This window comes from Salvia splendens, chromosome 5 (assembly GCF_004379255.2).
Source record: "Salvia splendens isolate huo1 chromosome 5, SspV2, whole genome shotgun sequence".
Lineage (NCBI taxonomy): Eukaryota > Viridiplantae > Streptophyta > Magnoliopsida > Lamiales > Lamiaceae > Salvia > Salvia splendens.
Genome location: NC_056036.1, coordinates 10,337,856 through 10,353,497, shown reverse-complemented (window position 1 = coordinate 10,353,497; position 15,642 = coordinate 10,337,856). Strand labels below are relative to the sequence as shown.

The following is a 15,642-nucleotide window of genomic DNA, read 5'->3' as shown; positions in this document are numbered from 1 at the left end:
AACTTCTAATGTTATATTTCATTTCAAAACTTGTATTGGGTGTACTAGAATGCGTAATCCATCACTTTTCACTTGCATTCATAGTTGAATTCTAATGTTATATTTCCAGTTCAAAACTTGTATTGTTGCACTATAAATAATGCGTAATCTATCACTCCTGAAATTCGAGTACTGCCAAACTATTTTTTCTATAAGGTTCAAATTGTTTAAGAATATTATTATAGATAAAAGGAACTCAGAAAAATGTAGCTTTGTCCCACATCGAAACTTGAATAAGAATAAAATGGGCTATAAAAGAGAGAAGCATGAGATGTATGTGTTTGTAGAAAGGAGCGAACAGCCTTCGGTGATCTTATTATAACCCAAATTTTTTTATTTAATTTTCAAACTACCAAATTCCTTCTCGACATCTTATTCTCGTGCCTCTATATTAATCATTACTTTAATCAGATATAATAACTATCAATATCAATTAGTGATAGTTATATAGCGATAAATTAAATAGAAGTAATATATTTTGAAGAAAATAAGAAAAAAATCGATAATATTCCACCAAATTTTGGATTTTCTTTTTACGATCAGAAGAAAACAAAGATGATTCGAGTTTTGAAATTGAAGAAGCCGAATCAATGTTATAAACTTACCTTGATTCACAATCACAAAAAATATTAAAATTAGATTCATCTATTAGGGCAAAGAAACCTAAACAGTACTTATAGGCTATAGCAAAAGAGTGATTTCTTTTTACTCCTTTTTCATCTCTGTGGCTATAATATGAATATAGGATACTTTGATATTGTTGGCAATTGAAACATAAAATGAATGTAAAAATATTCTACATCGGTGTACACAAAGAGCTTAATCCACTATATAAGTCTCATGAGCTTCTCCTCTTATCACCAATTGGTTTTAGGATGGAACGATTTCTATTAGATATATTAACTCATCTTATGTTCCTGAAATCATATCCAATCAAACCATCTCTTTTTCCATTCCAAAATGGTTTTATTCCAACCGAAGGCGAAACAGAGATACATTACACGCTACATCGTTTTTCAGTCCACATAAACATCTCAATGTTTCCAAACTAAAGACGTTTCTTGCTCGTTGCTGTTTCCCAAGCACCTAAAACATGTTCCACAATTTCCTTCACTCCAACACCATGTTTCACCTGCTTATACACAATTTTTTCATCATTATAAATACAACCAATATGTATATCCAAGTCCCAACTCAAATTATAAGTTTGTGTTTACTATAGATAACTTGGATGGATAAAATCATAATAATAGGTGCTGTTCTTAAATTATAGTAACTTTGACCTTATGATGACATTTTACTCGCGTTTACAAATATTACTAATATGCTATGCATGTTTATCTGCTTCGTTCACTTAATAACGCAAGTCAAAATATCGCCAACAGCTAATAAATCCTCATTTTTCTCTCGATGCTAATGATCAAGCATTTGTATTGGGTAAAAGAGACAACCAAACAATGAAGATATGAGTAATAAAGCTCGTCTACAACAAGAACGGCTATGGGAGACGGGATATGAAGAAAACCTGAGCAAAAACAAATGGACCACCATCCCTCATTCGGAGTGAATCACGTTCCATGACTGATAAATCAGCTCCCACTGCAGCTGCAATGTCAGTTTTGTTGATCACCTGCAACAAAACAGTAAATCAACCATAATATAGTCAGACGAGAGAAGCTAGAAGGAGGGAGAAACCTACTAGGAGGTCAGCTTGAGTGATGCCCGGCCCTCCTTTTCGAGGAATTTTATCACCAGCAGATACATCTATTATGTAGATTATTAATCAGCCAGTTCTCGGCTGAAATTGGCTGCCAGATTATCTGAAACAAAACAAAGGAAGCAAAATAAAAAAATCAAAAGCATTTCTCAACAGTATATATCAAGTAGAAACCACTTATGCTCTAATAGATTATAAGAGGAGTATTTAATGGATTTGAACATGAAAATGGAGTCTGGACACAATTTTTACCACCATGCCCTCGTTTATTCACCAGAAGATCAAGAGAATAAAATAGTGCTCATTTGATCAAGAAGGTGGATTATAATATTGGGACGGACAAAAAAGGAACAAAGAACTATAACTTTGGTACTATTGAAGGAGTAATTGCCTCAAAATACATGACCTTTGGATTATTTCTGGTTTGGCACGTAAATTTTTTTTAACTTGTCCTGAAATACATGAACTTCACTATTTAATGTATTTCTCACAAATTAAATCCCAAATCGAAACTTACATGAGAGCCGAAATCAAGATTGTTGTCTGCATTCGGAGTTAGTTAGGAAAATAAAAAAAAAATAAAAATTGCAGTTCATGGCCAATGTATTTTGTAACAAATAATGTTCGTAAATTCTGTGCTAAACCAAAAACAGTCCAAAGTTCGTGTGTTTTGAGACAATTGACCCTATTATGGGAAAAAATTCAGTAAACAATGTGATGATATTGAGTCGAGAATTACCTCCACCAGATTCACAAAGGAGTATATCTGCTTTGTACAAATTGGAGAGCTCCTCAAGAGCCCCAAATTTATGCTGATGTCTTCTCTTATAGCTGCATGGGGCACCCGCCGTTTCTACAGCACGGATCCTTTCCTCGGAAGAGCTCCATGCTTTATCAAGAACTCGCCGTCCTCTTTTGTGAATATATCGTTGGTTACCTGCAAGGATTCACATTACTTCCTATAAAGACTTCCATGAAGAACAGCAATGGCAACAAGCATAAAATCAAGCAGGAGTCAGCCGAGAGTAACGCTGATCTCAACATTTTCTTATGCACATTGGATCATTTCACACACTAACAACATTTGTTCTAGTTATATCAAGCAAACACACATCTTACAAACTGGACCTTTGCGGAAACTAGGTGGAACAATGAAGAATAATCTTTTTATATTTTTTCACTTTTCATGAATAATAGTATACATGATTGAGTTTTATATCCTTATTAAAAATAAAGTTCAATTATAACCGTTCAAGCCTAAGGGTGCAATACAAGTGAGTCAAGCCGCCCAAAAATAATCGAAAATAATCTCAGTTTCCAGCTTGATCTCAAACTCACCATTATCAGGTTCACAGCTTTATCGAGCTTCAATGTATTAATAATTCAAATTTCAAATATATATATATATTGATCCAGATATTGCCTTTTTGTAAGTGCAAAAAGTTCAAATTTTATTACTCCCTCCATCCACCAAGAGTGTGAACAATTGTGACTACTACTCTTGGTGGATGTTGGTAGATAGAGAGTACTTATTAATTTTCTTCGGATTCGGATAATATCCTGTTTAACTGACTGAAAATAGGTATTTAAGTTCAGATTAGTTCAATATTAAGAGGTACTAGTAGTTTATTCGAGCTGAGATGGCTTTGTTTTGAGATCGAGGTTGGCACTATCTGGACTAGTTTCGACTCGATTCAATAACCTCCCTTTCAGTGCTCTATTGAAGGCATTGACACAATGATACCATGACCTTTCAACTGAGGCCTCTCTACTTTGCGCCCAACTCCTTCATTATTTATTTACTTTGTTTTTGGGAGCCATAATTTTCTAAACAACAAAACAGATTCATCAAATAATTCCCTCAAAATAATTCAACTAATCCTGCATACAATAACTTTTGGTGGCAAAAATATATTTCCAATTAACAAAAACTCACCAATTATTCGGAAAAAGGCAGAAATTAAAAACCCCACAAAATTATACTTACAGCTGCAAGACTGTATTCCCTCAGAAATTCACACAAAGCTAACATCAACGCCGTCTTCCTGCATTAGTAAAAAAATTAAAAACAAAAAATAATCTATTATACTATATTTATTTTGAAAAATACTCCTATCTCTCTTTATTTTCTTTAAAAAGGCAACGTTTATCTAAAAGAAAATTACATAAAATAAAAATATAAATAAAAAAAGAAGAGAAAGAAAAAAGAGAGACCCAGTGCCGACGGGGCCGCCAATTCCGACGGTGAAGGCTCTCTCGTTGAAATCGCGATTAAGGAGCGGCGGTGCTCGTCTAGTGAAGTAGCCAGGGGATTCGATTGGGTCGTGCGAGTGCGGCGCCAGTCCATCGTGGCTGTGGTACACCTTCCCATCAGGACCAATCCACGATTCTCTGTTGAAATTGCGCCAACTTAATCAATTCATAGCTTCAAATTGGGGAAAATTGATGAATTAGTTGAAAAACTGAAGTAGAAGCGCATTACTCCTTGTGGTGGTGGTGGTGGTCGTGGTCGTGGTCGTCCTCTCCGTGCATGTGATGATCGGTAGACGCCATTGAAATGTGTGGTGTGGGTGTGAGTGTGCGAGCGCAGTCCGTTACTTGAAGTGATAATTATCAGCACAGGAACAGAAGGAGATAGTGAATTATTTTGCTTTCTTGAAATAAGTGTCAACAAATATTTTTTTTCTTTTTTCATTCTAAATGTTTATATGAGAGATAAATCAGGGGATATGTTTTTAATGATTTAAGGATATTGTTTTCATTCTTAAAATGGATATCCCTATGTGCATATAATGTGATGTATTCACTATTGACAATGAAATAATACTTGAATTTATTAATGATAGAGTCCAGAGCCTTTATCCTAGAGCCAAGGAACTTAGATATTATTGTATGATGTGCCGAGTTCGAGCCCTCATAACATCAATTGTAATTTCCTATACTATAGCTCAATTATAATTTCCTCCTATCTATAGTATAACAGTTTATTTGTAATTTCCCACCTTATATAGGAGTTAATTTAAAAAAAAGAATTTATTAATGATAGAGAATACTACGTGAGTTCTGTAGTCAAATTCAAGTTCCCTAGTCAAATATTATTAATGAAATATAGTAATATTTGATTTTTTTTAAATTTATTCACAAATATAAGCTTCAAGTGGTCTTGTATCTCAAAAAATGTACATATTCTTATCCCTTCAAGATATGGTAAGTTCCTTAAAACTCAATACATAGCTAACAATGTGCTTGATATAGTGTTCATTATATATGTACAATGGTACTATCATACTAGTATTAAATTGCAAAACTTGCAAATCAATTAAGAACCGCAATATTTGCGTAGGATACACTTAAAGCGTCCTCATCCATACTCTTTGGCAAGAGTATGAAAGTGGATCAGGACACACTTTTATTTATTTTTTACTCTCTGCTCTTTCCCAAGAGCATAACACCAATATCCATCCTCTTTCGCAATGACATGCTCAAGGCTCCCACCTTTCTATTATTCAATTTAAATAAAAACATTTCCACAATATTAGAATGCATTAAAAATACCCGGAATACTATTACAAATTACAAAAAAAAATCCATAATTAAAATCCAAAAAATTAAAAAATTACATAATTTAAATCCTAAAAATTAAAAATTACATAATTAAATTCATAAAATTTAAAAAAACCACTACTCGTGGCTGAATTTCCCGCAAATGTGGGTTCTGGTATCGTTCATTATGTGTCTTGTTTCGATCCTCTCGCCCACCGTCGTATGCACACCTCGGCGTGGGGGAGACCCCGCGGTTGAGCTTCTGGCTTCATCATCATCGTAAAAGTTAGCCGCCCTCAGTCCTTCGTCAGCTATAATCATGTTATGCAAGATAATACATGTGTACATGATGTCGACGATATTTTTAACGTACCACAGCCGAGACGAGGCCTTCACAATGTTGAACCGGCCTTGAAGGACCCCAAAAGCTCTTTCGACGTCTTTTCGAGCAGACTCTTAACGCTGCGAATAAAGAATCCGTCTCGGGTCTTGCGGATTGCTGAGCGTCTTCATGAAAGTCGACCACCTTGGGTAGATACCATCGGTGAGATAGTAACCCATGTGGTATGCATTTCCGTTGACGGTGAAGTCGATCACCTGTGCTACACCATTCAAAACATCATTGAATAGTGGTGAAGAATAGAGCGCGTTCAAGTCGTTGTTGGATCCGGCAACACCGAAATATGCATGCCAAATCCATAGGCGGTAGTCGGCGACCGCTTCAAGGATAAGCGTTGGGCCGCCGCCTTTGTGGCCGCTTAAGTGTTTCCTCCTCCAAGCATTCGGACAATTCTTCCACTTCTAATGCATGCAGTCATTGCTGCCAAGCACACCAGGAAAACCGTGGACTATTTCGTGAAGATGAAGCAACCGTTGACAATCTTCGGTGGTGGGTGCCCGAAGGAATTCCTCACCGAAAGCAGAACGAACGCCGCCGCAAAAAATTTTGAGGCATAGGATTCCAGTTGACTCACCCACATGCAAATACTCGTCGAAGAGGTCAGCCGTTTGCCCAGTAGCAAGTTGTCGAAGGGCACAAGTACACTTCTACAATGCCGAGAGGCTTTGCCGACTGGTTGCGTCTCTACGTGACTGAAAGTATTAAACACGGGTGGACAATGTGTTGACAATATGCATAAACAACCGTTTTGACATGCGAAAGCGGTGCCAAAAGTAATCTTCCGGAAACCGCGGCTAGTCGGAAAAATAGTCGGCAACGAGCCTTTCGTGAGCTCCCTCCCGGTTACGAGGGATGTAGCGGCGATTTGATCTAGTTGGTTGAGGAGAAGGGTTGGGGGTAGCGGCGGCGACATAGGCTTCATAGGCGGCACGATATTGTTCATAGTATTCTTGTTCTTCACACTCCGCTTCCGCAATGATATCGATGAAATCCATTTTTGAATTTTTAGAAAGGGTTTGAGTGAGAGAGGAAGATGTAGATGAGTTGTATGAAAAAATATGAACGAGAGATAATTCGATGTGAAAAATGGATGATGAATGTGTGTATTTATAGATGATTTTGGGATTAAAAAAAATTTAAAAAAAACAAAATAATTTCATAAAAACGGTAATAAAACGGCTATATTTTTAGAATCTGAAAATATATTTTTAAATTTTTGGTATTATTTTCGATTTAAAAAAATAGAAAATCCAACAGCTAATCCGTTGGCGAATAGAAACGCGCCACGTAGCCTGCTCAGCGGCACGGACGCCGTCCGTCCCAGAGAGAACCGATGCGGATGCTCTAATTAGTTAATTGCAAAAAATGGTTTTTAATTAACAAAAAAAATTGTACTCCATGATCATCAGTTTTGTACGTGGCTAGTAAATATTTTCCACGTGATAAAGAAATTATACTATTCACGGACAAAAAATTAGGAATCGAACATGTAACAAACCGAAAGCTGGTCCAAAAATCATGTCTATATTAAAAATTGATGGAAATGTTGTGCATTATTTAACAATTAAACCTAAAAACATACTAGAAGGATAGAATAATTCAAGTCAGTTGAAATAGTTTATTAAGCACATTGGTTCTTGAAAAATGAGTGCCCAATGCATTACTCTTCATAGATGGTTCATTGAAGGAATCCTTGACTTGATCATCTTCCACTTGTTGAGATAGTGTTATTGGCAATGGTATATCATTGTTTCCATAACTACCAACAACGCCAGGTGGCATCCCCTGTCTTAAAATGTAATCCCATTTGTCTTGGAAAAGATAGAGAATTACCATGAAAGATAATTGAGCTGTGAAGATTATGGTGTAAAATCTTGTGTTTGTTGAAGTTCTTATGTGGTAGGCTTGTAATCCAGTGTAGATATTCAAGACTCCAACCAAACAAGTTATGGTACCTAGTAACCAATGTAACAAGTACCATGCACTTCTAGCTCTAGTCCCCCTGCACAAAAATTGGAAAAAGAAAAAATTAGCAAAATAAAATGGTTTCTTTTTCTTTTCTTAAGTTAATTGTGATGAGCTACTATATGCAATAATGTGTCATCTTAGTGCTTACAAAAAATACTTCTCCCACAAAATAATTTCAACTGCATTTGAATTAAGGATATAAATATTGTGTTAGTTACCTTTTAGGTCTTTTAAATCCGAGGATAAGTTGCATATAAATAGCAGCATAAAGAGCCAGCCCTAGTCTTTGATGTGTGTTGTTGAATGCATTCTCGAAGTTTCTGATTGATAAAATTGCTCCAACGGTTACAAGCAGAACCGAAAGTACCTGTCAATTATATGATATAACTTTAATTGGCAATTAAAAAGTGAAATTGAAGAGAAAAAAAAATAAGACATTAATTCATATAAGCAACATACAATGATAGGAGTATAAAATAGTAATAGGAGTAGTATTTTAAACTGAAATTGCAAGTAGTATTTGAAATCAAGCTACAATGTCATAAATCGAATCACACAATTTGACCCTCAAAATGCATAAAAAAAGGTAATTATGTGTACCAAAATACTATCTCTAGTGTATCTAATACTCCACTACTCATGGACTTTCAAGACAAAATGGCCATGCTATATAGTATTAAAAGAAAATCATGATTATGCTTTATGAAAATGCAGTAAAACCATAGACTATAAAGTAACACAATGATTTTGATCACAACCATCTAAAAAAACTCATTATACTAGTATATTGATTTCTTTCATTTCTTTGATGCATTTTAGTTTTTCTTCTTTTCCTATCTTCTCAATTTCTTGAAAGTAGAGTGACTATACCTGCAAAAGTGCATGAACATAGAACACTTTTTTGTGCCTAGAAGGTTGAAATTCACTTGTGCAACTGGAAACTCTAATCACCAATATTCCCAAAGGGATCAAGAATCCCATTGATGCCCACAGCAAGATTCCATGAACTACAATATCAAACACCCTCTGAGAATTTTCCTGCACAATACTACATTTTTTTAGAACCAGTCGAGCAACTCGAACCACACCAGAAATTAAATACTCCTACTTACATCGTGTTCGTTGAGGCTGCCGGAATCTTGATTTTTGTATGGTGAAGATTCACATAAATGTGCAAGAAGTAGAAGAGCTATGGCAACACTAAAACTGCTTAAAGGAGACATCTTTTGTTTCCTCCTTCAAGATTTTGAAGGGAGGTTTTGAGGTGTTTGGTGAATTTAATGCTGTCTTTTTGGATGATCTAAGGTTGTGGCAATAGATGGGACTAGATTGATTCTTTTATATTCGTTTTGTAATGGTGAAAATGTTATTTTTCCAAGCTTGCAATGATGGTGTGTGTCTTTGATTATCTCCCTTTATTCATTGAAAATGTTTGTTTTGCTTTTTGACATGGATGCCTTTTTGTAAAGAAGTAATCAAATGGACTATATTTATCTTCATGGTAATGATAGTCTTAATCTTTATTAGAGTGAATTAGGTTTAGACGAGTTAATGTTCTCTGATGAGAAACGTGTGGCATATTGCATTTCGATAAATTTCTGTATTGATCTGTTTTTCATTTATATTTAAGTTATTAAAATATCACCCTAAATCCCCAAGTCTATTTTTTATTCTTATGATCTACTGTCCTAATAATTATGTATCTGAAATCTGCATTGCTTTAATTGAAGCTAGATTTGGACAACAACGAAAACCACGCTCACAAGGAGTATCATCAATGGAATTGCAATTACTAGCTCTTACATGTGGATGGAAAAGATTACTAGTAGAATATGAAGTTTACTTTAATATAAAATGAGAGTAAAATGAGCTAATGAAATTATATATTAATTTTATAATAAAATAGTAGTGAAACACATTTTATGTGGGGTCTATTATAAAAAAATTTAAGATGAAATATTTAATGATGAAAATGTCAAAATGATAATAAATTTAATAATAATAAAGCAAAGGAGAATTCTACATTTTTAAAATATTAATAAATTTCAACGATTATTTAAACTCTATCAATTTTGTCATCAGAGCTTCAATTAGATGACTGAATCCTAGCATGGTGCATTACCAAACAATAACTACTAACTTTACTTAAAACTCGTTACACCCTTCAATTAAATAGGGATAACTGCCTTAAAAGTCATGAACTTTGCCCGAATTCCGGTTTTTCCCACGAGCCATTTTTTTGGCGTATAAAGTCACGAACTTTACTTTTTGTCGCCGATTTCCCATGGTGTGTTTTCCGGCAAACGAGTGAGCTGACGTGTCGCGTTTAATTGACCTGGCGGATCGTGGCAGCTGACATGGAAGCTGATATGGTAATAAAATTAAAAATAAAAACACAAAAAACAATTTAAAATTAATAATTTTAAATCTAAACCTAATATCCCCCCACCCACCCCAACTCACTTTCATTGAGTTTGCTGCGACGCTTCGCCGCTTTCAAACCTACATTGAGTTTGCTGCGACGACGATGAACCAATCGACCAGGAACGTTGAGGCGACGCCATGTAGTATGTGGCCGGGTTTCTTCCCAGACAAGCCGAATCCGAACCCGTAAGTTTGTGTTTACCATTGTTTGGAGTATGTGGCCGGATAAAACTATAAAATTGTTTGGTTGTGTTGATTTTTTCAAAATTGTTTGGAGTATCCTCAAGTTTGGTTGTGTTGATTCTTTCAGTGGACCCTTTCTGCTGCGGATTTACCATGGGGGTAAATTTATACCTGATGGGAGGCTTTGCGAGAAACACGTAGGTGGGGAAATGTGGGAAGGCAGTGGGTTTGATCAAGATAGGTTTGGGTACTTTGACCTAGTGGATGAACTGAATAAACTAGGGTTTCATAGCTGGGATAGACTATGCTTCAAGAGAAAATGGGGAATAGAGTTTCTTAACATAAAGGGTGATGCAGATGTGATGTTAATGTTGAAGTTTCTGACAACAGTTAGGCAACAAATTTGTGATGTGTATGTTGTAGGTGGGAAGGGTGGGCTTGAGAACATTGATGAAGATAAATCAGTGGGTGGGGGAGACAATGTGGGTGAGGAAGCTGCCATGAATAGAGTGGAAGTGTTTGAGTCAGTGAAAATGAGTAAGGTTGAGACTGTGAATAAGAGCATGTCTATCAGAAGGAGTAGAAAAGAAATAACTACAAGGGCTGGCAAGTTAAAGTCTATTTCTACCGAAGATGTTGTGGAGAAGAATGCTGAAAGTAGTGTTAAGAAAAGTTTGTTCCAGTCTTCCAAGAAGTCAGTGGTTGAAAATATGGGTGATTCAGTGGGGAATAGGAATGCAGCAGCTAAGGAGGTGGGAAAGAGTGTGGGTGAAGGTGTGGGAGGTGAGGATAATGATGCTGATGATTTGGGTTATAATGTGGGAACTATAAGTGCATCTGTGGGGATGAGATATAGAACTGAGGAGAGTGTGGGGGATAAGACTGATTACAGTCTGGGAGTGGGTCTGGGAGATGACAGTGAGGATGATGGGAGTTATATGCCATCTTCTGAAGATGAGGAAACTGATGATGACATGGAGGCTGAGGACATGGTATCCGAGGATGAGGAATACACTCAGGGAAGGAAGAAAGTAAAAGAGAACACGGAGAAAGAGTTTGTTGTTACAGATGACATATTTTATGGCACAGTGACTATATTTGGAAGACAAATTTGTTTTAATTGTGATTTTGCAATGTGTTTTGTGAACACCAAACAATGACTGTATCAATTTGTATGGGAGCATGAGACTTTGGAATTGGGTGTTATTGTATGTGTTAAACCGTGTGTTGTGTTCAACCAAACCTATATGTCTGAACCATGTGTGGTGTTGCACCAAAAAAATCCTATGAGGCAGAGTACTATAACTCACACTATGCTGCTTTTGAACTCAAAACTCAATGCATTCATAGAGGAAAATTCACTACATAGGAGTGTATTACATTGGAGTTCAACATGCATAGATCATTACATAGAAGTTATGTTAGCTAAGCTACAACAAGATCCGAAGTTATGTTAGCTAAGCTACAACAAGATCCACAAGACGATACATAACATGCAAATGACAACCTTCAAGTTCCGGTTTTGACGTTGCAACTGTGCGAAAACACCTTGGAGTGCTTCAACTTCAACGGTTTTCGAACGGACGCTCTCGTCGAGTGCATCCTGCTTAGCAACCCTATCTCTCAATGCTCTTTGCACGTTGTCCCTATCAAGCTTCAGTTTTTTGAAAAAAATACTCTTGATTCGGTGACAATGATGGATCAATCCAACGAAAGAATTTACAGTCGTCCTCCTTCCAGACTTGGCAACGATAGAAGCGTCGTCCGGGATTGGCATCCGTATTGGATGTCACCACATCAGCTTCAAGACCGTGATCACAGACCACTGCCTCAAACCTCGGCCACGTTCTGCTCGAATGCTGGGAAGAACTCGACATCCTGCATTTGAACAATCAAAACTCATATTAACAGTCATGAACCCTAAATACCCATTGCCAATTGCACACGGGAAATCGCTAAATTGCAGGATGCCAACTGCACAATTCGGGCACCACAAAATCTCATACTCGAAATTAAACCCTAAATCGCAAACCTAAATTGGAAACCTAAATCGACCCCAAACCCAACGAAATCAATCGCATCTTTAACGAAAAATCGGTAGGATGAATCGCGAATTGAACCCTAAAATGAAGCAATGATCTTACCTTGTTACGGGATTTTCGCTTCCAATGGGGCTGAAAATGAATCGCGACTTGAATCCAAGAATGGAAAATGGTTGGGGGTGGATGAATCGAGCGAGAGAGGAGGAGTGAATAGCGTTTGATTTGGGCGATATAACCTAATTTTGAATGATGATGTATAAAACGACGTCGTTTTATCTATCAGAAACGACCTCGTTTTGAATTTTTCCGATGCCTGACACGTCGGAATTCAGGCATGCCACATAGGATTTTAAATTGCCGGAAATCACAGGGTCGGGTCGGGTTGGGAAATACCAGACAAAAAGTAAAGTTCGTGACTTTATACGCCAAAAAAATGGCTCGTGGGAAAAACCGGAATTCGGGCAAAGTTCATGACTTTTAAGGCAGTTATCCCAATTAAATATTATCCTCCACATCTAGATTATCTTGATGATCATGAAGCAACTTAATTTACTTAAAACTCCATTTTACACCCTTCGCCCAACTCATAAATAGCAATTGTGCTTATTTTGTTTAGAAAAAAAAACTGAATAAAATGAAAAGGTTAGATGTTAAACAGAAAGCTTGTTTCAGAGGTTGGAATATAGTAATTGATAATATAATTTAAAGATAGTGTTTAGATTCAATTATCAAGCCTTTAACTATCTATAACTCAATTGAATTTTCTTTTGTTTGAACCAAAAACATTAAGAACTTATATGGTTTGCTTCACTCGATATGATATGTTGAGTTTATAAAATCATTTTCATGACAAATTAGAAAACCAAGCACGAATATTTCAACATAAGACTACACCTAAAAATCATAAATTCCAGTGTTCAATTTTATTTTCAATCAATCGATCATTCCAAAGACACAGCAGGCATCCAATTTCAAGTATACAATCAAAAGTAAGTACTGCGTAACTATTCTTGAATTCATCAGTATTAGGGCTCGATAATACACAAGAATCATAAGAAGCGGAATTCTGAAATTAACAACATTCAATCCTATAGATAAAAGTCTAATGTTCAGGGAAAACAAGTCCACCAAAACTCAAAACTGATAACTTGCATAAATATGTCAATCTCACCCTCCAACACTCGTCGAAGCTCCTTACACAAATAAGTTCGGCCTGGTTGCCTTGTACGTGGTCTTGAGCTTCCTCGTTGGTGGCCTCACCTTCCTGTACATCAGGGGGAATTTGATCTTAGAGTTGTGAAACTGCTTTGTGCTCTCCCTCTTGCAAAGCTTGGCTGGGACAGTGGCTGTCTTGATGATCTGAATGCAGTGATGGCGGACCCTGTGGCGGGAGGCCATCTCGGTGTACATCTGCTCGACACCACCGTTGAGAGTGGTGTCCCGGTACTCCTTGTACATGTTGTGGTACCCAGTCCTACTTTGGTATCTCAACCAGATCCCGTAGTTCTTGATTGTGGTTGGGTTCTTCTAAAAAATCTATGATGAAAGAAATGGCAAAGGCTGCAAATTCAGTTCAAGGTTTTGAGGTCCAAGATAAACACGAACATGTCCCACGACAAGCACACAGCATAGTGTTCTATACATAATGAATCATAACTAAGGTAAAGGCAATCACATAATATAAGAAAGTCTACTCAAGCAAGGGGGAAATTTATGAATGCTAATTGCATACATTATAGTACTGTTTGATGTTTGATGTAAAACCAACTCAAATTTCTAATCATGTTGTGCATGTTGCGAAATCTGAAGAAGAAAACAAGTTCTCACTAGTATTTTTTTAGCTAAAATGTGCTGAAGCCTAAATGTCCAAACATAAACATATGCATAGTACTGAAAAACAATTCGAAGAAGAAAAACAAATAACCAAACGAACAAAGCACGTTATCACATTCAACTTTCTGCTTAAAAATTAAGCAAGTGACAACTTAATTCAATAAAAACATCTTTTTTCAGATATAATAACCAAAAAGATAGAGGTTTCGAAATAATATACATACCTCATTGATAGCAAGAACCTGACCGTTACTCTTCTTCACCTTCTTAAGCTTCCTCAGAAAGTACCTTCATAGATAAACACACACATTGAATCTAAATTCCAAAACAAATTTCTGAGTAGTATCCTAAAATTTACCAAATCAATATTCTATAATAAAAACCCTAACAATTCAGATTATTCACCACAAAAAAATCATTTATCTCATTTTCCAAATAATCAACTAACAATTCATTTCTTCAATAACAAAGACGAACGAATATAGGTCACCTAGCTCCACACACAGAAAAATTATGAAACCGAAGCTCAAAATTACCAGAATTTGGACTTGGCGCGGACCTCGTTTGTCGCCCATAGCTTCATTCGGTAGATCTTGGGGTGCTCATCCGTCTCCGTCGGCAGAGCTCTTCCGACCACCTGGTACTGGTGGAACTGCAAAAACCGCAACTCACAAAATCAAATCAGCACTCATCATTTCAACAAACAAATCGAAAACAAAAACAACTGCATCAGCGATCAAATTCAGATAGAGCGAGAGCATACTTTGTATGTCACCATTTTTCCAGGTAGTTCAAATTTTCTCTCTCCTCAAGCCAGCGGGCGGGGGGCAGTATCTAGGGTTATACGGTTTGAGATGGTAAAGAAGAGATTACAACCCTAACTTCATTTGGGCCTGTCGTCAATTATGGGCTTCATTTCTTTTCGGATTTGGGCTCTTATTGATTATGTTTTCATTTCATACCTCAGTTTTCAACTTTTCCATTATTAAGTCCGAAATGTGCTACTAATATTATTACGCTACATATGTTGTCAACTCATATTAAAAAATTTGGTCTGTCCTTTAATTTGTGATAATTTTCTCATCGTTTGACATGTTAATTAAAATATCTCGCACGTAAGATCGATCCCACTCTTCTAAGTACCTACGAATCAGTACGGGGAATAGTCACTAAGTGTGTCGGTAGATAGATGATACCTTTGGTCACAATTTAAGTAACTACTACTATTTATCATTTTTTAGGAATAAAATAAAATATCATATAAAAGCAACACTAATTTCTTGAAGCTTAGTCCCATTTAATTTGCAGCAGCATGTATTCTTGTATCATGGTTTTTTCTTCTTTTGCTACTTGCTAGTAAGAGATGGTACGATTTTAATTTTAATTGACCTATTATGCATCGTAACAATGATGACAATTGGGATGGGTTAACGAGATCAATTAACTCAATCTAACTATTTTTTTCGGTGTTATTATTGTAGTAGTTACTTTAT

The 15,642-nt window shown here is 36.2% G+C and overlaps 1 protein-coding gene and 2 pseudogenes across 1 annotated transcript; all 3 read right to left on the bottom strand.

The window, feature by feature from the left end:
* Positions 1 to 967: 967 nt before the first annotated feature.
* On the bottom strand, positions 968 to 4,415 carry LOC121802979 (annotated as a pseudogene).
* A 2,789-nt stretch (positions 4,416 to 7,204) lies between these two features.
* On the bottom strand, positions 7,205 to 9,019 carry LOC121803258 (cytochrome b561 domain-containing protein At4g18260-like). Its single transcript, XM_042202941.1, has 4 exons — positions 8,780 to 9,019; positions 8,538 to 8,705; positions 7,886 to 8,034; positions 7,205 to 7,701 (listed from the first exon to the last, which is right to left on the bottom strand). Exons 1-4 carry the CDS (start codon positions 8,888 to 8,890, stop codon positions 7,299 to 7,301), a joined length of 831 nt encoding a protein of 276 aa, XP_042058875.1. The 5' UTR covers positions 8,891 to 9,019; the 3' UTR covers positions 7,205 to 7,298.
* Positions 9,020 to 13,310: 4,291 nt separating this feature from the next.
* LOC121802274 lies at positions 13,311 to 15,044 on the bottom strand (annotated as a pseudogene).
* Between the last annotated feature and the right edge of the window lie 598 nt (positions 15,045 to 15,642).

Excerpts from the sequence above, each read along its gene's own strand:
- LOC121803258 (XM_042202941.1), bottom strand. The coding sequence starts at position 8,890 with ATGTCTCCTTTAAGCAGTTTTAGTGTTGCCATAGCTCTTCTACTTCTT. Across the intron at positions 8,706-8,779 it reads GCAGCCTCAACGAACACGAT|GAAAATTCTCAGAGGGTGTT; the intron begins GTAAGTAGGAGT and ends AGTATTGTGCAG. Across the intron at positions 8,035-8,537 it reads ATGTTCATGCACTTTTGCAG|GTACTTTCGGTTCTGCTTGT; the intron begins GTATAGTCACTC and ends TATAATTGACAG.